At 31.4% G+C, this 26,127-nt stretch overlaps 1 protein-coding gene across 2 annotated transcripts in view; it reads left to right on the top strand.

The window, feature by feature from the left end:
* Window positions 1–26,127, top strand: part of LOC143197887 (uncharacterized) — a 109,859-nt gene that overhangs the window by 77,998 nt on the left and 5,734 nt on the right. For both annotated transcript variants that reach the window (XM_076406671.1, XM_076406673.1), the window contains exons 2-5: window positions 23,077–23,454; window positions 23,511–23,727; window positions 23,794–24,045; window positions 24,106–24,165. In XM_076406671.1, the coding sequence (XP_076262786.1) occupies window positions 23,077–23,454; window positions 23,511–23,727; window positions 23,794–24,045; window positions 24,106–24,165 (907 nt within the window). The remainder of the gene's footprint in view (window positions 1–23,076; window positions 23,455–23,510; window positions 23,728–23,793; window positions 24,046–24,105; window positions 24,166–26,127) is intronic.

Here is a 26,127-nt window from a genome sequence, read left to right as displayed (position 1 = left end):
AGTTATGTTATTTACAGTACCCACAGTGATATTTAGCACGGCAGCAACCCGCTAATAAACATTTTCAATAAAATTCTAGGGACTTATATTATTTAATTTCATAAATAATTACCTCTCTAACGGAATTTACTGGCAAGAGGGGCCTCCGTTATCTCGTCCCTTTTCGAAATAACCTATTAAAGCCTCAATCAATTTGTGACCCTGAATATCTATTGTTTTCGGCAGTTTGAAACAAAGTAATATGATATATTACGGAACGACTTAAAATTTATCAAAATAAAGGGCTAAAATAATGTTTACCGGTTTATAACCTGTAATAATTATAACTAATATTTTGAATAATTTAGCGTACATCTGACAACCGGACGGCGACCAGCTATCAGACGTAAGCAAAATACTTGAAAGCAATAGTGATAAGAGGTTTTAACTCTTACCTATAAATTATCGTGGCTCTATAATTAACTGTAGTTTTTAGGTATAGTATAATGTTAAATAAATTATATTCGGTAACATTTTTGTTTAATTATTTTATTTACATTAGAATTTTTTGTATGTCAAAGCCAAACTGAATTAAAACTCAGAGTTGATACGGCAACATTGTAATGTTCCGACGTCACAAGTATCCACGACGCATTACTAAAAAAAACTTTGAATAGACTATATACTACTTCGCAGATCATTGTACTTGATCAGTTCCAAATTTATTTTATTTCTAAATCAGAATTCCTCTACTAGCTTTTTACTAATACTTCCAAAATTTTATTTCATTTTCTTGCAAATAGATATGAATTAAATATAGGACGTGTTTACCATCATGATCTTGTGAATATATAATAATGTTAGATTTATCTAAATAGTTCTAAAATAATAATTAGGCTCTCTTTTACAGTAGGCATATTTTAAATCATAGTAATTCATACAAAATGTATCTGGTGACTCAGACAACAATTATTAATAACCTTTTCCTATATAAAATAGAAATGTATTGATTAATTAACATATTAATTAATTTTACTCTATATTGAACATGGTAAAAGTAAAATTAGTTCGAATTGGTAATAAGTTCTTCAGAAACATCTCGTCCACGCGTTTATATATCCTGACGAACGAACGCTCTTTCGTTTCCTCGCAGCATTCACCCAATTAATTATACTACCCACTTCGCCCATTCAAACTAATAAACAAACGCGTCGTTCATAAATCAAGACGGGCTGTGATTTTAATTTTCGGTCCGGATTCTCGATTGATAATTAATCCGGCATCGGGCCGATCGAATTTCTAAGACATTCCGTCTCGATCGGAACGCGTAAATATGCTAATAAAGGGTTAAATGGAACACGTCGTCTCACAATTTAAGAAAGGATACTGGCCAAATGAATGATTAGATTAGAACATTTCTTCGAAATTGGTCCATAAACTGGTTTGCCTTCGAAGTCGCACGTGTGAAAATCCAATCGAATTCCATTCAATTTGGCCTTTCGTTTTTTTTTTAACACATACGAGGGTGGATCAAAAAATATATGTATACAATATGAAAATGACTATAAATCAAATAGTGCGCTCTGGTTTTACTTTATATATCCTTGCTTTATTCTAAACTTGACTATATATATATATATATATATATATATATATATATATATCTATATATATATATATATATATATATATATATATATATATATATATATATATATATATATATATATATATGTATATGTATATATATATATATATATATATATATATATATATATATATGTATATGTATATATATATATATATATATATATATATATATATATGTATATGTATATATATATATATATATATATATATATATATATATATATATATATATGTATATGTATATATATATATGTATGTATATGTATATATATATATGTATGTATATGTATATATATATATATATGTATTAGCCACTATTTTTTTAAAATTAATTGCAACTTAACCAAACATGCAACGATCAAGTTTTCAAGGCACACTGTGGAGACAGCAAATCACACTAGTGTACATATTGAGACAACACTTTCTTTTTCAACAATTGGTTGTGTTTTCTTTAGTTACTAAATGTAATGTGTAATAAAAATAAATATAATCCTATTAAGCTTTTCTATAAATATTTATGTATACGTAAATGTATGCTTGAATTTATTTAAAGCAACTCTCTGAGAACCTCTTTGTGAATTAATTGATAATTTGTCTCGTTTATTGTCTTTATTTATAAATATGCCCATAAAGTTCAAGTTTGTTTCTTGTATGATATCTACGTTTAATTGAATATACCATCTTTCCATTTCCGACCAACACTTATAATCATTATGTTACATACAACAGTGTCCAAAATTAAAATTACTCATTTCTTACAACTGCAAATTGATAATTAAGTAAATTAAGTAAATTAATATTTTGAAAGCATCTGTAAGATCTGAAATTAAGAAAATTGGAACAAATATTATAACATATTTCAAACATAATTTTCAAAGGTCACATAATGAACTATGTCGTTGTTCATAGTGCTTGTTAAAAAACATGATATGAGATGACGTAAATTCATTAAGATATTAATATTTTACATAGATGAAAAATATAAAGTAATAAGTTCGATCAGAATCCATATATACAGGGTACATTCAGTGTTCATCGGTGGTATAAAAAAAAACAAATTCAAAGGAAATACGTACATTGAATATATCGATGCTGTTACTTGAATATTGTAATATGGCAATTTTACGTCAATTTTGTTATATTTATTTCATTTTCATTAATATTTTCGCTATCCGAGTTAAATACTTTTATTCATATTATTTTAAATTATTTAACGAATAAAAAATGTATAATAAATAAATATAATAAAACAATATACTTAAGCAACATAAGTAGCGTTGTCAACTTGTTGAGAAATTCCTCAATTACAGGGAATCTCATATTTATTGGAAATTAACATTATGCGGCGATTTTGATTTTTCATCGTAAATGTAATATCTATAGTCCGGATCAGAAATCAGAACGTTATAAGGACTCCAAATACTTACATAATTATTTCAAAAGATTTTAAAGGTTAAGTATGAATATCGAACAACCCCCCATATTTCAATACTCTACATACTGAATAACACTGAATAAATTCTATAAATTATTGTTCATATTTATACTTATATATTTTAACATTTTCAGAATATTTTCAACGCCGATTTCAATTCAATATATTCTCTAGATATAGACGATAAGAAATAGAGATATTAAAATTTAAAAATAATTAATGCTATTAGAGAACTCTATAGAACTTGCCAAGAATTGTATATCAGAAGTCAGTATATCAACTACAAATTAAATCACTGATGAGTAATGAACCGATCTTCAGTGGTTCATAAATCTGTGACCACACAAAAATTAGAGGACAAGTGGCGAGCTCATGGCACACTGTAGGGATGCAGAAAAAATATCGATATTTTTGGCCGATATTTTTTTCACGATATATCGATATTTTTCGATATTTCTTCAGAATAAATTAAATATATCATTTTTAAACCTTTAAAATTGGTACTTAATTTTGGTTTTTACTTTTTCTTAAAAATATTAATATATTTTTTTGTAAAATATCGATATTTTTTTGTCCGATATATCGATATTTTAAAAATATCGATATATCGAAATATTTTTTTCGGTGGCTAACACCTCTACTACACTGTATTTTTATCAACATGAGCTTAGATTTCATGAAGATAACATTGATGGTGACTGCTACTGGAGTAAAGAGTTTCGCGTCAAAACACTGCGGTAGAATAGTTGTTCCTAAACACAAAAATTGTGATATCTTTACTACTAATAATCTGCTGTCAAGAATCAAGCAAAATATTTCCAAGAAAAATATTGAAAAATTATAACGTTATAATTCACAACATCACGCTTTATTCGACATTGTGAAAACATAAAAAATAAATATTATTTAAAGGGTTGAGATTTTTTCATTTCTTAAAATTAATTTAACTAAAAAACATATGGATTTAATTCTAGTAGCGCCATCTATTTGTCAGGCCGAGGACTTTTCAATTGACATGTTAAACCTAATCGGTAAATACCGGTGTATTTTTCGATATAGTGACAGTGATTCCAACAAAATGTTTTAAACCTGTTCATACCTAATTATCAACATATTTGTACTTGTTGAGACTAAAATCATGAAAACTGTCTTCCTCTTTGGATTTGAAACAATCTGTTGAATTAATTTTGAGGGGAGTTTGTAGAAAATCAACAAGATTTTCTCTCCAATTTGTAAAATTTCAGTGTTTATACAGGTTTGATTTTATTTTAAATTAAGTTGTCAACTTTCATTTCCTTTAATTATCTTAAAATATTAACAAAAATGATCGCATTCATCACAAATGAATTTCCAATGGAAACAACTTAAATAATAATGAAAATGATATCGTTAAAAAATTCATTTCTTAACGAAATATACGAATATGGTCCTTTAGACACTAAAAATGTCATATGACCTATCTAAATTGTGATGTTATTACAGCTTGTTTATTCCCCTCGTATACTTGTATGTTGAGTATGTGTATATTATTATTTTTATTATTTGATCACACTGATCCGTTGACATATATCATTTCTACTTTCTCTCCATTGCGTCTCGGCAACCTTAAATAGATCTATCAATATTAATAAACCGAAATTGCCATGCGTTATTTTTTTTTTCATTTTAATTACGGTCCTACGGATATTTACTTTCTTTTCCTTCGGATTACTTTTACGGTTGCGTCAGATTTCGGAACGGCGAAGATCGAACCATTTGATTAGAAACGGAAAAAAAAAATACAATTTTTCGAGGGTAATTATTTTCCTCTATCGATTAAAGCATCAGATAAGGTTGTGTTACGCGTAGCCGGTTGTCGTCCGATATGTTCGGCTTTAAATTAACTTTGTTTTTAAACTATAATGAATTCATTTTTGTGTGTCCGTCGGTCACGTGTTCCGAATGATACAAGACTGTTACTAAAGAAAAATATTTCAGACCTATTTTGTGTTTTCTTTATATTTATTTATTACATCGTTACTAGTCGTTGTCGACTAATCTGCAATGTGTCTATACAATAATTTAAATCTAAGTATATATTTAGGAGCCCTATCTTGGTCTAGTGTAATAATGTTTATTATTAACACTGTCGTTCTTTTACTGGTGTTTGTCCACATGTCTCCTTGCAATTATTTTGATTTCCTGAGTGACAGTTGATATCTGAAGGTCCCGGTGTAAATAATTAGTCCTGTAGTATTTCGGTGCACCAATTAACTAATACACTTTCCTATAATTTAACTCCAGTTCTTTCCTTTTCTTTTTTATATGTTTCTTCTAGCGAAGTCCTGCATCAATCATCAATATATGGTATGATTATGGAGTATTATTTATTGTTATTGGTGCTTGTCCGGTCGGATTATACGTGAACTTTCATGAAGAACTTTCATCGTTAAGAGCTGGTTTTTACTGATTTGCTAATATTTGGAATAATTGGTAAACACATTTTGAAATAAACATATCTCTAGTATCAACAAACAACTGATAAATAAGATGTAAATACAAATTGTTATAGGCAATGTACAATCAAAATAAGGAAGTTTTCATTACGTCAATGTTATATTCTCTTAATCTTCTTTTTGTGAACTAGATTTTTAGTTATTAGAGTCTAATAACTGTTATTGTTCTAAATACACGAAAGCGGCAATATCGTACTTACAAACGACACAATACATTAGCTGACTAACTATAGAAATTTAGGCATAAGTAAAAATATAATATAAATTATATTTTTTTAATGTATATTGCGGGTTGCATACTTCTAAATTAATCGAACTGTAAATTGACTATAAAGAAGTCTTTTGTTTTAAAAATAAATCGTACTGGCTTCTTTAAAAGGAGTCAAGTATTGTTCTAACAGGCCATGAAATAATGACTGGAACATATCAGTGCAAAGTTATTTGATCGCATTTTTACTTATATAATGATAATTGGTACTCAATATGAGCCTCAAAAAAAATCAATTGCACTTCTTCTTTCTTTTAATTTGCTTTCAAGATACAATTAAGCTGGCAAGTTATCAGAAAGTTTCTTGGGAGTTTATGATGGATTTTCGTCTAATAACAGGTCAACTGAAAAGTCCCCGGCCTACCATAGGCCTAACATATTTTTTTGGCAAAATTAGTTTATTTTTATTCGACATAATTCCCTTCAAGGATGATATACTGATTATAGCGATTCTCCAACTTTTCAATACCATTTTTGTAGTATGATTTGTCCTTTGTTTCAAAATAGGCCTCAGCTTCGGCGATCACCTCTTCATTCGACGAAAATTTCTTCCCAGCGCTTATTCTTTTGAGATCTGAGAACAGAAAATAGCCGCTGGGAACCAAATCTGAAGAATACGATGGATGAGGAAGCAATTTGAAGCTCAATTCATGGATTTTTGCCTGTGACTTGTGACACGGTGTATTGTCTTGGTGATGTAGCACGTTCTTTTTCTTCAAATTCGGCCGTTTTTCAGCGATTTCGTCCTTCAAACGGTCCAATATCGCTATGTAATAGTGGCTGTTGATGTCCCTTCATTTTTTAAGGTAATCAATGAAAATTATTCCATGCGCACCCCAAAATACAGACGCCTTAACCTTGCCAGCCGATTGTTACGTTTTCCCACGCTTTGGAGCGGGTTCATCGTATGCAATCCACTCGGATGACTGTCGATTGGACTTCGGAATGAAATACTGGAGTCATGTTTCATCAAATGTCACATATCGACGCAAAAACTCGGGTTTATTAGGCTTGATCATCTTCAAGCACTGCTCCGAATCATCAACTCGTCGTTGTTTTTGGTCAAAAGTGAGCTCGCGGCACCCACTTTACACAGAGCTTTCTCCTACCCAAATATTCGTGAATGATATGACGTACACGTGATATCTCTAGAGTATCTGCTACTTCATTCAGTTTCAATTTACGGTAATTCAAAATCAGTTTGTCGATTTTTTTAATGTTTTCGTCAGTAACAACCTCTTTTGGGCGTCCACTGCGTTCACCGTCTTCGATACACATTTCACCACGTCTAAACTTAGCATACCAATCCATGATAGTTGATTTTCCTGGGGCAGTGTCCGGAAACCCGGCATCAAGCCAAGTTTTTGCTTCAACTGTGTTTTTTTCCCTTCAAAAAGCAATATTTTATCCAAACGCGAAATTCCTTTTTATGCATCTTTTGAAGGAACATATGAATTTAATTCTAGTAGCGCCATCTATGTGTCAGGCCGGGGACCTTCCAATTGACCTGTTAAGTCTTACTTAATTGCCTTCGAACTTGGGCCCTTCTGGTCGTTATTTCTCATTGAACTTAATATCGCCACTTTACAATTTTAAGCATTCCATGTTTAGCGTCTGTATAACTGAACAATTTAATAAAAGTGTTACTTTATATGAGAATTATCAAGACCATGCAATCGGGCAATTGTGCAATATATCGGGCAATTGTGCAAGCATTTAATATATCTAGAAATTAATTACATCTAATTTAAAGATATTCTTACTATTATTATACAACAACACGAAATTAAAATCCATAATCCTTTTTACATCTATCCATTTTCCTTCTAGAAATACCTAGATTGATCATTATATAAAAGAATTAACATTGGTGAAAGATTTCCTATCGGGATATGGAGCTATTTCTGTAACACCCACAATCCGTTTTGCCCGTGCGACCACATTGAATGCGGAATTGATTGGAATTGAAACAGCACATTATACCATTAAATAACGAATTACACGAATTAATAGAATTTAAAACTATACAATAAACCGTATTGTTACGACGGTAATTAGAATCAAAGTTGGACGTGCGCTCAAACAGACTCAAACACGCGCGACCGCGCTCGCACACACACACACGAAAACGTTTGTCATTCTTCGACAAGAACCAGGTGAGAACAACTCGGCAGATCTGGAACTGATTTACTGACTTCGATACAATCAGATCCGTATTAAGGGTGATTTTTTTCAACGCTAGGCAATCTGATGTAAATAAAAACCATTAAAGCCCATAACTGTTGCATTTGAGTAGAAACGCTGTGCTTTAGTTAAATACTACATCTGATTTTACGGCTTATTTATTCATTAAGCTGCTAAGTATGGTTTTAATAGTATTATTTCGTCGCATACAAACGAATATGTCGCTGTTGATATATAAATATCGTTGGTCATATAGCCGATACAAGCCTAGACGTGTTACGGTTGCTATATTCTTAACAACTTTCCATTTTAGTCATCATTCAGTCAGTATTAACAATTCATAGCATTATTAAAAAAAATACTTTAAACTGTATTGACTACTTTATTAATATCGGGAAATTATAATGAAATAAAACCATACATTTATCTTTATCTCGTACTGAAAGATTACTGCAGTTTTGCTATTTATTTGTTAATAAACAATAAGCACAGATTAAACACAAGATTGTCAACAAACTAGTACTTTACACAACTTTTATAAATATATATTTTGTTTTAATAAGATATAATGAAGTCAATTTAATTTTTTAATAAAGAATAATATTACTTTTTGGCTTTATTAAATGACTAGATTCATTTTTCATCCAGCATTTTTAACAGTTATGGCACTATTTATTAGCATTTTTTTAAATTTTTTGACTAATAAGTTCAGAAAATCTATAAATAAACTTACGTATAAGAAAAGTGATATTATTAAGTCGCATTGGGTACATTTGTAACCAAATTCATGTTAAAGTCTCCATGATAGGTTTATTAGGACTAGGACAGGATTATTTTTATTTAGGACAAAGATATAAGGACGTTATCCTTCAGCACAAGAACGCTCGACTAAGTGTTAAAAAACCGATGAAAACATATCAAAGATGACAAAAAAACAAGATACCAAAAAATACAAATAGAAAAATTCTGCTATGAAATAAAATTTTTAAAAATAACTTCATTGTGCCTTTCTTTGTACAACTGTCAAAAGCAAGCATTCTGAGCAAAATGAGACCTCCTAAAAGAAGACCATAAATGCAAAGCTTTAATATCTATATTATTATAAAAATATCCAATGTTATATAATAAAATTTATGCTCTATATATTTATATCTGCATATAAATTTAACACTGCAAAAAGGAAAAGAAGCAAGAACGAAAAAAAAATAGAAATCACAAAAAATATGTTTTATATCATTGTCTTAAATTTAAAAAAATAGAGCAGAAATTATTCTTACTTTATATTATTTTAATGTATCTTTCAATTAATAACACTGTATAGATGTATTAAGGCTATTGGTTATTTTGCTACGTCTTGCGCTATACTGTAGAAAATTTAAATTGAGCTCTAGTTGAAAAACAACATACTTAGTTTAAAATTCCAATTTATACTGCTAGAATATTTTAAAGAAACATATTAGGCTTTTTAAGTATCATTTCTGCTTTTTTATCAAGTTTATTATATGTGTTATATCTTTACTCACCTATGAACTTATCACTAAACGATATTAAAGAATTAAGTTACACAACAGATATATTTATGATACACCGGTACACTTATTCCTAAACAGTCATATTTTAAGATATATTTCAAAAGTTTAGTTTCAATAATAATCAAATTCAGTTATTGTTCAAGTAACTGAAATAAAAATTCCGTTATTTCTGTAAGAGTGTTACAAGTAAATGGGTTAATTTGAATGAATTTTAGAATAATTAACTGACATAATGTAATCATCATTGAATTATTATATCGATTATATCGATTATATCGATTAGCTGTATGAATAAATACTATAATGGCGCTGTTTACACTTCATTAAAATAACATTTAATAAAAGTGTAATAAAGGTTTTAATTATGCTATCTAAGTAGATCCATTAAAATTAATTCAAAGTCCTAATAAATTGAAGAGTATGGATTCTTCAAGAATTATTGAGATTTAATTTCATTTAATTTGCTATATCATCTCGAAGGCATTGTCCGAAACAACTTATAAATCCTACAAAAAATAGTAATATATAGAGTATTAACTTAATACATATAATTTCAGAATTGTCTTGCGTTTAGCTGGAAAGCGCTGAAAACGCCATTTTGCCGCATTTCATTATTTAGTTTCAATTACTTTTACTTTAGTTTATTGCTGTGCTCCTATTATGGTAAAGGAGACTACTTAAAGATCTATTAACAATATAATAAAACAATCATGACATACTATATTGTTTATAAAATCGTATTATACATTGTATTATTTTATTTTTAATATATTTGTTGTAGAACTAATTTTTCTGGCTCCATGCGCAGACCCAAAATAATCCCACCTATCTCGATTAATTAACCTTCGCCAAAATATTAATTAAAGGTATCTTAATAAATATACATTTGTCTAAGTAAGTGAACCCTTTCAAAATAATTAGGTTTTTTTATATTTTTTACCAACCAAGTCTTACGTACCAAGTCTTCTTCTTACCAACTCGGGTTTATCTGGACTGAACCTACTGTTTGACGTCGGCTCTGAACCACGGTCTACTGTTAAGCCTACCTGACATTTTCCTGGTCGAATTTTGCACTCTTGCCTATCATAATTGTTAACAATCATAAATGTTAAACAATCACAAACATGAATTTACGACAATGCCCCAGCAGGAATCGAACCTGCGACTTTACAACTGCGCCAACCAAGTCAGCATTTAAGAAACAACATTTTAAAGGGCAACAAAATTTGGCTCTAAATATATTGAATAGCTTTGCACCGAAACTTTTGATTTAGTATAAATCATATACCTGCCAATAATGGTACCCCTCAGCCTGTATATTCATTGAATTATGTATTACCTATTCGTAATTAAATATTTGACTGAAATCCCGTTACTGCTTTGCCAAATATCTAATTACGGCCCTGCGTATGACAACGACCAATTATTCGAAACACGATGGGGGTTCTCCTGGCCTTTTTCTCCTAGTTCTAATTACCATACAATGAGCCCGGGAGGTGCTACGCCCCTACCGAGTAGTCTCATGTCTCGATATTCACGAATTCATTAGTTTAAATAAAGGATATTATTCGGCTTTAATTATTTTCGTCTTTTTTGGCGGGGCCGGTGAGTCGCGTGATTCGAGCATTCCCTTTTGATTGATGAAGCGACCGAAGTGGTCGGGGGTGGGTTTCGAAGTCGACAGGTTTCACCTTTTTCAATTTCACTCGCGGCAACACGTCCGAATGATATATCGAACATACAATCGGTAAATTAATTATCGTTTGTTTTTTCATGGTTTATGCGGCTCGTCAACCGAATGTCAACAACTAGATTTTACAGCTGGCTTCATAGTTCGACGTAATGCCATGTTTTTATCTATGCAAATTTAATTAAATTTACTTAAAACCTGCACTAAATTAACTAGAACATGAAATATTACTTGCTTGCATATACGCCGATAATATTTTTAATATTTTTTTAACTAAAATAACAATATCTATTCGGTATTATTGTTATAGTTAGTATTCGTTATAGTAGTGTTATAGTATATATTCGCTAATAATGGAACCTTCACAACAAAGTTTTTGAGATTCATTAATTTAACTGTTTTATCTGAAGAAATCTTCTGCAATAACCCACCAAACATATTTATTAAAATTAGAAATGGAATTACTAAGATTTTGCTAGAAACAAAAACACAACACTTGAAAATTCGCTCAAAAGTCAAATACCAATCAGAAGTGCTACGAAACATTGACGTCTCCACCCGTTTCCAAATAATTATTTCCGAATTCCAACGTTTAAACTTTCTAGTGTGCTTCGATTTTATTTGGATTATATTTCACAGTTTTAAACAGTTAGTTTAAATGGTTTTGTACTACAAACAAAAAGAAAAGATTAACAAAACAATTAAACTAAGATTTCGATCGATAATGACTTTACAGTAACTGTAACTGAAATAATAATTTTTAAAAGAATACTAGAACTTTTATAAAATTTGAGTGAGTGACTAGACACACTAACTATGAAATGTCGTAGAAGATTGAAGAACATTGAGTAAAAAATACTATCAGTATTGAGTAATACATAACTTTACTCTAATAGCTTTAAAAATTACCACATACCAGCACAAAAAAGGTTTAAATTATATACATTTGATGATGGATGTTTAATTTTCTTAAATTATTGGAAATTACCTTGTAATGATTGGGTGTATAAGATGCACGAATTGTATTTGTGAAGTTTGTTTTAATAATAACCTTGCAAACTTTTAAGAATATGCAACGACAATATTTTATCAAGCACTTTACAAAATCTGTGTTTAGACATGTTTTAGCATATTAAGTTCTCCTTTGAATTTTTTAACTAGATTTCTGCTTGGTTTCTTTTACTTTACATAACTTTAGTAACAACATTTTTATTCATACTTTGTCTATACGTAAGTATTGTTTGAAATCTTTGAAACTTATCTTTGCTATAACACACACGCATACCAAGCTGTAGAAAAGTTCAGCCCATCGAACTATTTGATGTACAAGGAACTGGATATTTGATATAGGCTTTTGTAATGTAAATATGATCGTATTTGATGCATTGTTGTTCAGGCCTTGAATTTAATTAATATTTTTATTTGTATTTGAGAATATATGGTCATTGAGTAGTGAACACTAGTGAAAGTTTTGTGAGTTCAGATATAAGTCTTTTCTTCTGTTTTCTGGGGAATTCTGGCATAAAGTTTTGCTTTGCCCATCATCCAGAGACATTTGATTAGTAATGCTTGGCACGTGACAGCATTGACGTCATGTTTAATTGACCAATGAAATTTAAATAAAAAACAATTTTTTTTCGGAAATAAATTTATTATCAATTAAATATAAATATAATATGTAAAAATAAATAAATATAAATATAATCGATAACAATAAATATATAATGCCGGCTTGGTGGCACTGTAGTAAAGGCAACAGGACGGTCCTCCTACTGTTACGATAGCCGCGGGTTCGAATCCTGCGAGGCATGGTTGTAAATTTACGTTTGCGACTGTTTAATATTTATGATTGTCCTAGGCAAGAGTGTAAAATCCGACAAGGAAAATGATCCCAGTCACGCCAATAACCAGGCTGGGTAAGACCGGATGTCTTCTTATTGATGTTTAAGTTGGTCACTCGCCAGTCGGTAGGCTTAATGCCGTGGACCGTAGTTCGGAGCCCATGTTAAATAGCAGGTCCAGTCCAGATAAACCCATAGTTGGTAAAAGGAAACTTTAAAATATTTTAATATTTTAATAAAATATTTTAGTATAACATATATATAATGTAAATTTATCTATGAAATATAATATAAAAATAAATATATCTTTAAGATATAAATATATACATATATGTAAAATCATAAGCAAAAAACTTTGCTGCATTGCAAATCAAAATTAGCTCTTTCGTCTTTTTCTTTTTTCATATTTGTTTGGTGCCATCAATTTAATCTATTTGATATCTATTATGGGTTTACTCTAAAGTATATAGCAGACTTAATGATTTGTAATATTCGATCTGGAAAATCATTATGTAGTGTACAATTAAAAGGTTAAATTTTTTTAAAGATATTTGACTACAATATGTTATATTATGATGGTGGCTAATAGTTAGATTATTAAAATTTAAAAAAGAGCTTAAAAGAGACCTACTGACATTATAATAAAACAATTTTCCCTTGCATAAGATATTGCTTGGACTCGTTTATTCATATAGGAACATCTGAAATTGAAGTTATAGTGTCATCCACCGCTAGTATAGAATGTAAATTACTTAAAGACTTAAAGAGCTCTCATGTTCACCCTCTTCACAATATCCTAAAGGCAAATGAGATGAAAAAAATTAACTTATATCAAGCACTTCAAATGATTTCTAAACATACTAGCCGAGGATGTATATTCCTGAATTCATGAGCTAGATCAAAAAAAAACTATTTTCGTTAAATAGCCTTAAGTCAATACATTTAGCATGGATAATCACACTTTTTTTTCCTTAATGAAAAGAACTGCTCAAAAAAAATTAATATTTGATGTTGAAATGAAAACGATTCTGCATTTCTTTACTATATGTACATCCGGGTACACAGCCTAAGTGTTCAACCTAATCGATAATTCACTTTACTTTTTGTACTATCGACTTATATACTATATACTGAAAATGACGCTCAAAATAAATAATTAAAAAACATACCATAGAAGCGAAGTGAGCCAATTAGATTCCGTCACGTAACGTAAAACAAGTAATAAGTTAAAAGTAGCGACATCTGCATGTTGGAAGTCGCGAAATATTTCTCCAAAATCTCCTATAAAGTTAAATCACTATCTCTTTATGACAATAGTGAAAACTCTAACCTATAAACTATTGTGGCTGCATGTAAATAACTGTAGTTTTTAGATGTGGTATAATGTTAAAATAAATTAAACTTGATAACATTTTTGTTCAATTATTTTATTTAGATTACAATTTTGTCGTATGTCAAAGCCAAACTCAACTAATACTCAGGGATGATGCGGCAACATTGCGTCATTTTGATTTCACACATTTAAATGACGCATGTACGAAATAACTTTGAACAGACTATATAATACTACTTAACGTATAAGCAATAATAAATATAATGCTATAAGTTTATGTTTGTAACATTTAGTTCTTTTAAATCACGTATATTACTTAACTTACTGCGAACCCGCCACACATCCGTTCATTTTACACAAATTGTTCTGTCAATATCCATAGTATTGTATTAATGCAGCGTTTAAATAATACTAGTAATAATTATAAGAACTAAACACGAACTAAGGTTATATTTTTATAGGACAGGTATAAACAGTCCCGCAACCCGCTGCGCATCCGCTTGTCAGTTTTCGCGCCGTCATTTTTTTCGATACTCTTCTTCCCCCCTTCCTTCACGATGTGCAATTGTTCGTTCACGCGTCCCCTTGTCGCCGACTTCTCGACCATTTATTTCGAAGTGTCGACAGGCGTGTAAACATTTTTTTCTCGAAGTCGCCAACGCGGCCATAAAAACCATCGACCGCAGGAGGGCGCTGGTACAGGGTTCGCGTGTTGTCAGCTTTACGCTGTCACTTGTCATGCGGCGTTGTTTTAATAAACGTTTTAATTGACGATCGATGGGGGCAAGTCGTCTTCGGCCGTTTGCGGATTTGTTGTTCGACGAATAGGATCGTGGGGCGAGCTGTTATAAACTGTCCGACTTGTTACGTTCGTTAATTGAATATTGACGTTGGACGAGGGTTTAACGATGATATATGTGTCGGGTGTCGAGTGAAAACGGGGAATAAAGTCAATATTTTCGCCACGGACGTTCTATTATCGATTATTAATTGACGAAAAGAGAAGATTGTAATACATACAAAATAGGATATAACTAGCATTGGGATCTATCTGAAAACAGTCGATAGATAAAAGACTAACGACTGAAAATTGTAATTACTAAATTGTGAGAGAGGAAAGGATGGAGATAATTGCTTGGAGCAGTTAAATTTAAATATGCTTATATTTCTCAACGGAAGTATAAGCGATTAATATATATATATATATATATATATATATATATATATATATATATATATATATATATATATATATATATATATATTAAAAAAGAAAATATTTATTAACATGCATAAAGGAAGTAGAATTAATTTTACATCTGAATGTTCTGTGGATCTGTAAAAAGGAATGGAATAATAACCCCACAAATGTTTTATCGTATTTTAATATGTTAATTGCTATTTTTAAATAACATACTATAATGAATATAGATAATACAATATAACTTCTTAAAAATTAAAGATGTACAATAACAATAAGTACTAAATAAAAATTAAATATATACCTAATCACAGAAAAAAAACTAATTCATGACATAATTAGAAATAATGGCACAATAACTACTAGAGCATTTTTAAATAAAATAAATGCTTTATTTATTATTGAACAGAAATATTTTTAATCACTATTCAAAAATATAACATACATGTTCAGCTTTTCTCCCATGATGAGATTTCTTCGATTGTTAATAATTTGGACAGATTAAAAAAAACTGATTCCGTGAGGATAGATGTTGCAGATATAGCAGAATATTTTAAATGCGACTGATATAAATCAAGTAATATCATTTTATGAGCATGCCAAAAATCTAATGGGTTTACTAAACGCCCAATAAGTGACATTTCCAAATATTGCTTAATTTGTAAAGTTGTTGTAGCACCTGGTATAATTATTTTTTTCATTCTAGCTAGTTTTTTATGCAAATGTCTTGAGATGAAATACATTCTTTGTCAGTATGTGTGTCTTGAATTTCGACTTATAGTACTGTATTTGTATTAGAAGGGAATATATCTCTTTAGTGATAATTTGTTGTTGCTTCAACGTTATTTGTAATACCATATACTGATTCTTTAAATCGAGGGTTGCGAATTATTCAGAAATATTCCCAAACCTTAGAACATTTAGCTGAATGCATCATTCTACTGAAAAGTTATAAAATAATAAAAATAGATTGTAAAAAATATTTCTCCGCCTTACCTGCTGATAAAATAAATCTTAACTAAAAAGTATCGCGGCCATCATTCTTTTCTTGTATTTTTTATAGCCGGGAAAATAAGTTGTTTTCTTTCTCAGAAAATGTATTTATTAGAAATATTTATTATAAATATTGAATATAGTTTATCATCTCTTTGCGGTGAATATTTTTTATGAAATTTAACTGATTATTAAAATTTATCTTCAAGATTTTAGGAAAGAAGTTTTGACAATCAGTCAAAAGACAAAATCGAGAGAGTTAAATATTAATCAAAAAAATATTACCTATTATTGCCATAAAAACAGTCAAAAGTATTTTACGATTTATCATTCACCATTTTAATCTATTTGCCCCATTATATTAACAATCTTGAAAAATATCCTTCCAAAAGGCTGCTATATTAATATACAATATATTGTCATTTACTAAAAAGTCAATAGTCAACTTGAGTACCAAAAACCATAACCAAAAACTCGATAAAATTATATATATTTGAATATATTTTTTTGAATATATATATATATATATATATATATATATATATATATATATATATAGACAGAATATTTGCTTTTAAAATAAAACTGCATTTCTTCGCAAAGTAGAATTGTGGAGTGTCTCAATAGTTTCCAATGGAATGTGGTCCCATTCTTAACTAAAATATCCGCCACCAACTTCAGTGATGTTGGAGATAAAAATCCAGTCCTCACTCTCTGCTCTAAAATTCCAGGTGACGGTTCAATTATGTTGAAGTCTGACGATTTTGTCTGACGAATTAACTGATGTCATGTGGCGCATTGCGACAAGTGGAATTATGGACGTGACTTGAACAATTTTAACGACGAACTCTGACAAAAACGATCAGAAATAACAAATAATAGACGCAGTCATCCTCTTGTAAGACAACACTCGGCCTTGTTATAAGATGTACACACGATACACTGTTTCAGCTCGAATGGAAAGCTCTGGTGCGCCCTGCGTACTCTCCAAACATAACGCCTTCTGGTTACCTTTGCCTTATATCAATACAGCATGGTTTGGTTAGCACACGGTTTCTAAATGCTGAAGAAGTGCGAAAATGTATCGATAATTAAAATGTTGCCAAAACAATATCGTTAATACTACACCCCAAAATGTGTTAATTATAATTTTTCTAATACAATATAAATAATATAATTCTGTACAACTTACAATCTAAATCTTATTCTACGTACTATTCTTATATAATTTTTCTTAATAAAGTGTATTTTTTAAGCGAAAAAAAAAATTATAACTAATAACAACGCTCGTGAGTCTGATAGAGGAACACTTTCATTATTACATACAGGTTACTACATACTGGAAAGTCGATACCGGTTTTTCTAACAGATTCGCCACACACTTTAATATGCAATGTTATGATTTGACAATATGCAATTCTGCTGGCATCAAGCTTCAAAGCTATACATGTTATATTTTGCCTGTTTTTTGAAAATAACATCGGCATAGATTTACGAGTATATATTTTTAAAAATGTCAAGTTTCGTGCCTGAAAACCTACATTTGCGGCACGGATTACTTTTCTTATTAAATCAAAATAAAAAAGCCATTGAAAATCATCATTTGCTGGCAGAAACTTGGTGATTTCGATGTGTAAGACAAAGAACGTTTTAGTAGATTAAGAGTTACTAGAGTTATTAGATGAAGACCCAACCCAAACTCAAAAATAATTGATAGAAGCGGTAAGTGTAGCCCAAGAAATGATTAGCGACCGATTGCGAGCAATGTGGAAAATTCAAAACATGGGAACATGGATGCCACATCAATTGATTGACAGGCAAATGGAAAATCGAAAAATTATCTAGTAAGTTGTGTTTGTCGTAGTGTTTTATGAAGTATTAAAACCTGGTGATACAGTTAATATTGATCGCTACCGACAATAAATGATCAATTTGAATCATCCCTTGATCGAAAAACGTCCAAAATGGACCCGAAGACATGGTAGAATGATTTTACAGCACGGTAACGCGCTGTCTAATAAAGCAAAACTGGTCAAAAAAGCATTGAAAGTACTTGTATGGGACATATTGCACCGGCCGTACTCTCCATATCTTATCCGGTCCGACTATCAACTTTTCGCATCAATCGCATCGCATTGTACTTTGCCAAATGCGAATAAGTTAGAAAAAGGGTAGATGAACGGTTTTGCTCAAAAGACAAACAGTTTTTTGGGATGGTCTGAAAGATGGGTAAGATGTATAGAATCAAATGGCCAATAATTCTTTTCATATTCTTTAAAATTCTGTAGTTTTTTTTTCAAAAACGGTAATGGCTTTCCGGTACACCTGGTATATTTACAAAATATTTTCGCAATATTCCAGTCTTGAATTTACAAAATAGGATTAATTCGTAGATCTTATAAATAATCAATCAACAGTAATATCACAAAAACGAACATTAATATAAATCAAAAGTTATAAATTAAGTCAATTAACTTAATTCAAATTACTCCTAAATTAAATCCTATCAAGGATAGTTCAGCTATTATGTTCAGTTACGCATGAACTATATACAAAATGTCAAGACCCCCATTACCAAATACCGAGAAATATTATATTTTAATGCATCACTGTAACAAAGCATTTTAATAACTGAAACCTACCTATACGTAGATAATTACCCAAACGAAGAACATCATACTTGTTTTGAAGCAAAACTGGACTCACCGAATCATTGTAATCGACGTTGTAATTTTCACCACACAAATTTTTCCTCAATGACTAATGCTAGCGCGTGTTACTGCTGATTTAAATAAGAAAAGAAAATGTTCAGTATTTTTTCGAGGTAATGTATTTCAAAGCAATAATATATTACCACAAGAATCATTGTATTTTGTTCGTAAAGGTTCCGTTCAAATTTATTACTTGTATGTACAAGCAAATAACATAGAAAAATAGCAATTTATAATATCATATGTCATATAATACATTGCCATATTGTTATGCAATAGGTAATATATTACGAATTACTTTTTACATTAATATTTCATAACATTGATAATTGATACAAACATATTAAAGAAAGGAACTCAATGTTACGCATTTTCCTTATTTTACCTTTCACTTCTTATACTTATACTTGTTCTTCTTTCTCTTCATGTGACTTATTTATACTTTTCGTTTATTTCCCTCTTGAACTTACAAAAATCACACTAATTAATTAATTTTTAATATTTCTAGTAATGATACAAGAGCCTATTATAGTTACCAAAACCAAATATCACTGAACATCATCCGTTTTCTTATTTCAACAAACAATACAAAATATGTTCATGAAATTAGTCAAATATTCATAAGAAAATTCATAATGAACTGCCTTTGATTTTAAAGATCTTTGCGTATTTTATTTTTAAGATATTTAACAATCTAAGGAGGTCCTACAACAAACTGTATTAATTTCATCACATAAAATGAATCTATAACTATAATATGTATCACATAATACATAATACACTAGAGCTTATACATAAAGCAAAAGTTATACACCACCAAATGTTTGGTCAAAATTTCATGTGCCATGCAATTATATATAAGAATTTTAATCATAAATACAAGACAACCTATTTTTATATCCACAGAGCTGATGTATTCACTTTAGAGGAGCCAATTTCTAATTTAAATAGACAAGCCACAAAGTTTTATTATTAATATTCTGTAAACATAAATATGTAAAGTAATATGTTGGTTTTATAGTACCGATATTTAGTACAGTAACTATGTAGGCATTATGTCATCTGATAACATGTTCTTTTTAAATAACAGTATATGGTATTATTGGAGTGTAAATCATGACCCACAAGGAAGACGCACGTGCCATACATTACCAATTATCAAACAGAAAACAATATATATAATACAACCAAAAATTCCACTTAAGGTTGTTATTATTCTATACATACTCACCTTGACTTTCTGATATTTGAATAAATAATAAAGAAGAATAATTTGTTGAAAAATAATTGCAGTTTTTATTATAAATGGTTATTAAAAATGAGTAAAATCATGAAGTAATAAAGGAGTTTAGTAAATTCTTAACATATAATGCAATAGCGCCTTAATTAAGAATATAACGCTTTGTTTTTGTCTGTGTGTTGTCTTATCACCTGATCAAATAGTTATCAGAATTAATTGTCCCAGATGATTCACTACTCATGACACATTATAATTAAAAATGTTAAAGAAGAAATTTAAATAAGAATGTATTTCGCACTGATGGAAGCCCCGTTTGTCGAAATCCAATTGTTGTTTATGACAATATTTTTGAAGCGATTCCACTAATTTCAAATTTGAGTCTCAAATAAATTATATGAAGCATTTTGTATTCTGCCTAGAGCAAATACGCAGGTAGCAGATAAAAGTGATTTCAAGATATTACACTGAGGAACTCTAGACGGAATTAATGAATGAATAATATGAAATGATTATGAAAAAATATATGATTCCAGTAGTTAACAATAGTTCTGAGATAATAACTTGCTCATATTGTAGATTAGTCCCAAATACCATGTCCAGTAAAAGGTTGCGAGACGTCCAGGAATATTACAGTTTTCTTCAAATGCAAAACAACAATCGAGGTTGCTCTGTATATTTGGTCGAACGGTCTAACACGTTTTAACAATAGCTTCTCAAGATATGGCAGGTAGCAGCGAAATAGATCTGTAAGGTCCGATTGGTCAGGTTTTTTAAACATAACTATTTGAGCCACATTAAAACAGTCGAGAACATGCTTCAATTTCTACATATATGCATTAAATATATATGTCAACATGATAATTGCTTTTCGTGGCAACTACTTCAATAACCTAGGTAAAATATCATCAGTTCCACGAGTCATTTTAAGTTTGAGGTTGTTATCAATTTCTGTGACAACTTCCATTGTGGAAATCGGATTTACAGCTACATCTGATTAATAAACAAGCGTTGTATCCATTGCAAATTATATATCATTTGGTTGTAATACGTTAGCTAACCCTAATTTTGATAATTTTTAATAGGCAGTACTCAGTAATAATTGGTAATAATTGGTCTTTTAAATTTCCGAGTTATTTTCCATAGCGAGTAATCTTTGTCTGCTTCCGCACTTAATTCACTAATTAATTCACCCTACAGTTCTGTCAAAGCAGTTCTATTTATGTTATTTATTCTTTTGATTTGTCTGATTACTAGTTATATTGTCAAAATTAGCACTATTTTGTCTACAACATGTCTAGTTTTGTGCCATACACTTCCAGCTTTTCGCCTTGTGAGATGAGAGATTTCTGTGTCAGATTAGATTTTTGCACATATGTGATTTGAGCAAATTGCTTTGTGAAGCCCCTGAATTTTTTATACTTGAAAAATAATAATCACTGGTTTAATATGTAGAGTAAATTGTTTTTTGTTGATTTGGCTCGAAATTTTATTGACAATATAGCATAGCATAACGGAAACCTATGACTGAGCTCCGATACTAACAGGTCAACTGAAAATTCCCCGGCCTACCATAGTAAAATAATTTTTTTTTGGCAAAATTAGATTTTTTTTATTCAACATAATTCCCTTTAAGGGTGATACACTGATTATAGCGATCCATTCTTGTAGTACGATTTGTCCTTTGCTTCAAAATATGCCTCAGTTTCGTCAATCACCTCTTGATTCGACGAAAGTTTCTTCCCAGCGAACATTGCTTTGAGATTTACGAACAGAGAATAGTCTCTGAGGTTCAAATCTGGAGAATACGGTGGATGTGGAAGCAATTCGAAGCCCAATTCATGGATTTTTGAGACGGTGCACTGTCTTGGTGAAGCAGCACTTTCTTTTTCTTCAAATGCGGTCGTTTTTAGGTGATTTCGTCCTTCAAACAGTCCAATAATGCTATGTGGTAGTCGCTGTTGATGGTCCTTCTTATTTCAAGGTAGTCAATGAAAATTATTCCATGCGTATCCCAAAATACCAGTAACAACCTGTTTTGGGCGTCCACTGAGTTCACCGTCTTCGGTGCTCATTTCGCCACGTCTAAACTTAGCATACCAATCCTTGATGGTTGATTTTCCTCGGATAGTGTCCGGAAACTGGGCATTAAGCCAAGTTTTTGCTTCAAGTGTATTTTTTCCCTTCAAAACGCAAAATTCCTTTTTATCCATTTTTTTCACGATAACAAAATTTGCTTCACTCAAAATGCTGTAATTCACAAACTAATGATCCGACAGCTGTCAAGTTTATACACACATATTTTGAGGGTTAGGGCTAACTATAAACATATAGATTTAATTCTAGCAATGTCATCTATGTGCCAGGCCGGGGACTTTTCAATTGACGTGTTATGCCATAGACTATAAATCCTTCAAAACTAATTCACAATTATAAAAATATCACAAATTTTAATCCTGAAATCGTTTAGACCTTCCACTCGCGATTCCATATGCGAAAAATATTAAATCCCAATTGTTTGTTTCAGACTAGCGAACTGGACACCTTCCTTTGTAAACCGGAATGGGAACGAAGGCTCGAAGAGGAACGGGACAAGCCGCGCAGAGACTCCGCATCGCAAATAGACGACTTCTTCGAGGCCTCGGGCCCGATCGCACAACGTTCCGTGCCGCAGACGATGAGCTACGTATCAATGCGGACAACATTACCCACCACGGACGATGACGTCTTCCTGCGGCCCGCCCTATGGGAGGACATCGCCAGCAGCATCCAGAACATCGATCCGGAGAACGCAAACATGCTGGTTGGTCCTGGTCATGTCAAAATGGAAGTGGACGAGCTATCGGTGAACTGTCAACCTACACCTTCGCCTCTTTTGTCGCCGTTGGAGATCAAAACGGAAAAGGTAACTTAATTACATTGAGGGCCTTATACGTTGAACTAAGCTGGAGGTCTTTTCAGGTGTTGCAACCGACACCAGGGCCAACGTTACACCTCATGGGTACTCCTACTAGTCCGTACCAACAGCAACCAACCAGTCCGCCGCAAGGACAACAGCCTCATTACCATCAGCCCCAACCTCAAGCCCCCATGCACCATTTGCCACATAACAACAACCAGTACAAATACAATAATAATAATAACAATAACAATGTTTTGCCTCCAGGTCCAGCACCAGGTAAAATTAAATATTAATCTCGTGTCAATACGAATCTATTAACGTGTTTCGTTTTCATTCAATCAGGAAATGCTTTATATCCCATGTCGAGGTTAATGTACGTATCGCCGCTCACCCCACCAAGTTCAGAGCCCGGATCACCAGGAGGGGCCTTACCCAGGCGGACACCTCCGCCACCATATCACGGTCCCGGGTGTCCTCCGCAACAACCTCCACCTCCTGCATCCACGGTGCCGCGAATCTCGGTGGGCATGAAGTATAATAGGCGAAATAATCCCGAATTAGAGAAAAGAAGGATACACCATTGTGATTTTATTGGTAAGGCATAACGAAAGAGGAAATATAGGAATGTATGATTGTTAATACTTCTTTTTATAGGCTGTACGAAAGTGTATACAAAAAGCTCACATCTGAAAGCGCATCAAAGGATACATACAGGTAAGAATTAAATAAGTTCCATACTTCATGGACTTCGAATTACTTTTAATTCACAATCTTTTTGAATCGAGCCATTGTTTTAATACCTCTGTATATACATCAGCGAAAGACCATTCGGCACTAGCTGGTCATCTTGGTTCAAAGAAAAAAAATCAATCTCAAGTGAATTTAACAAATTATTTCGCGCTCGCATGCAACTGGCAGAACCATCCTAAGATAATTAAAGAAGTTCGGTAATGTTTAGGGAAACATGTATCAATTTCCAAAGCTACCCAAGTATGAAGTCAGCTGTAATAAAAATGTAGAATTGATTTCAACACTGCTAAATTAATCTTAAACAAAGTAATCATTTTTTATCTTTCTAACACTATTTCAATTCCGCAAAGCTAATCTCCCTATGTTGTTTCACAGGAATTAACATCAAATTCCTTATTTTCCAACTTTTCGAGAGCCTTGGTCATATCTATCCAAACCGTTATTCGGTCCTTGTACATTTTCTGCGGTAGTAATATTGTATATTTATATTAATTATACCTGCTGTGTTTTGTGTTAAATAATAAAACATTATTTGTTGTAAATTGGTGTATATAACTCACTTTGCACTAGTTTGCTGCTTTGTTTCTTTAGTTTTACGTTCAGTTATTTACGCTGTTAGTTGCCAGTTGTAATTTTCTGATTGCTTTGTAGCGATTGACTAGCTATAGTGACTGACCCCAATATATGTTACACACTTATCATACAATTGCATTAGTTTCTTTTATTATAGAGTAGGTCTCCTCGTATTTGTCTCTAAACATTCTAGCTGAGATGTAGAAGTTTAACAGTTTAATGTATTGCTTCATATTGTTTATTGTCCTGATATTTGTTAACGTATTCCTCTAGTATTAAATTAAGTATTAAACCATTTCAAAGGCTTGAGCTAAGTATAAGAATAGAACTGAACAGATTTTATAATTTCCTGGCATTTGAATAGTTGTTTATGGTTGTTGAATAGTTGTTTATAAAACCAAACTGATATATAGGTATTAAGTTTTTTTCTCTATAATCGATTTATTTTTAAATTAAGTAGGAAAATTCAGTGTAACAGGACAATTGAAAAGTCTCCAGTTTACCATAGTAAAACATATTTTTTGGCAAAATTGGTTTTCTTTATTCAACAAAATTTCTTTCAAGGGTGACACACTGATTATAGCGACCCGCCAACTTTTCGATACCATTTTTGTAGCACAATTTGTCCTTTGCTTCAAAATACGCCTCAGTTTCGGCGATCACCTCTTCATTCGACGAAAATTTCTTCCTAGCGAGCTTCCTTTTGAGATCTGAGAACAGGAAATAGTCGCTGGGGGCCAGATCTGGAGAATACGGTGGATGAGGAAGCAATTCGAAGTCGAATTCATGGATTTTTGCCACGAACTTGTGACACGGTGCATTGTTTTGGTGAAGCAGCACTTTGTTTTTCTTCAAATGCGGCCGTTTTTCGACGATTTTGTCCTTCAAACGATCCATTAACGCTATTTAATAGTCGCTGTTAATGGTCCTTCCTTTTTTAAGGTAGTCAATAATAAATATTCCATGCGCATCCCAAAATACAGACGCCAAAACCTTGCCAGCCGACTGTGGCGTGTTGCCACGCTTTGGAGCGGGTCCATCGTGTGCAGTCCACTCAGATGACTGTTGATTGAACTTCGGAATGAAATGATAGAGCTATGTTTCATCCATTGTCACATATCGACGCAAAAACTCGGGGGTTTATTACGCTTAATAATCTTCAAACACTGCTCCGAATCAACTCGTCGTTGTTTTTGGTCAAAAGTGAGCTCGCGCGGCACCCACTTTGAATAGAGCATTCTCATACCCAAATCTTCGTGAACGATATGATGTACACGTTCAGTTGATATCTTTGGAGTATCTGCTACTTCATTCAATTTTAATTTACGGTCATTCAAAATCATTTTATGGATT

Source organism: Rhynchophorus ferrugineus, unplaced genomic scaffold (genome assembly GCF_030347505.1).
Source record: "Rhynchophorus ferrugineus isolate W39M unplaced genomic scaffold, kcgeb_rfMv2 rfM6, whole genome shotgun sequence".
In the NCBI taxonomy this organism is placed as follows: Eukaryota; Metazoa; Arthropoda; class Insecta; order Coleoptera; family Curculionidae; genus Rhynchophorus; species Rhynchophorus ferrugineus.
This window is presented reverse-complemented; position numbering and strand designations above follow the sequence as displayed.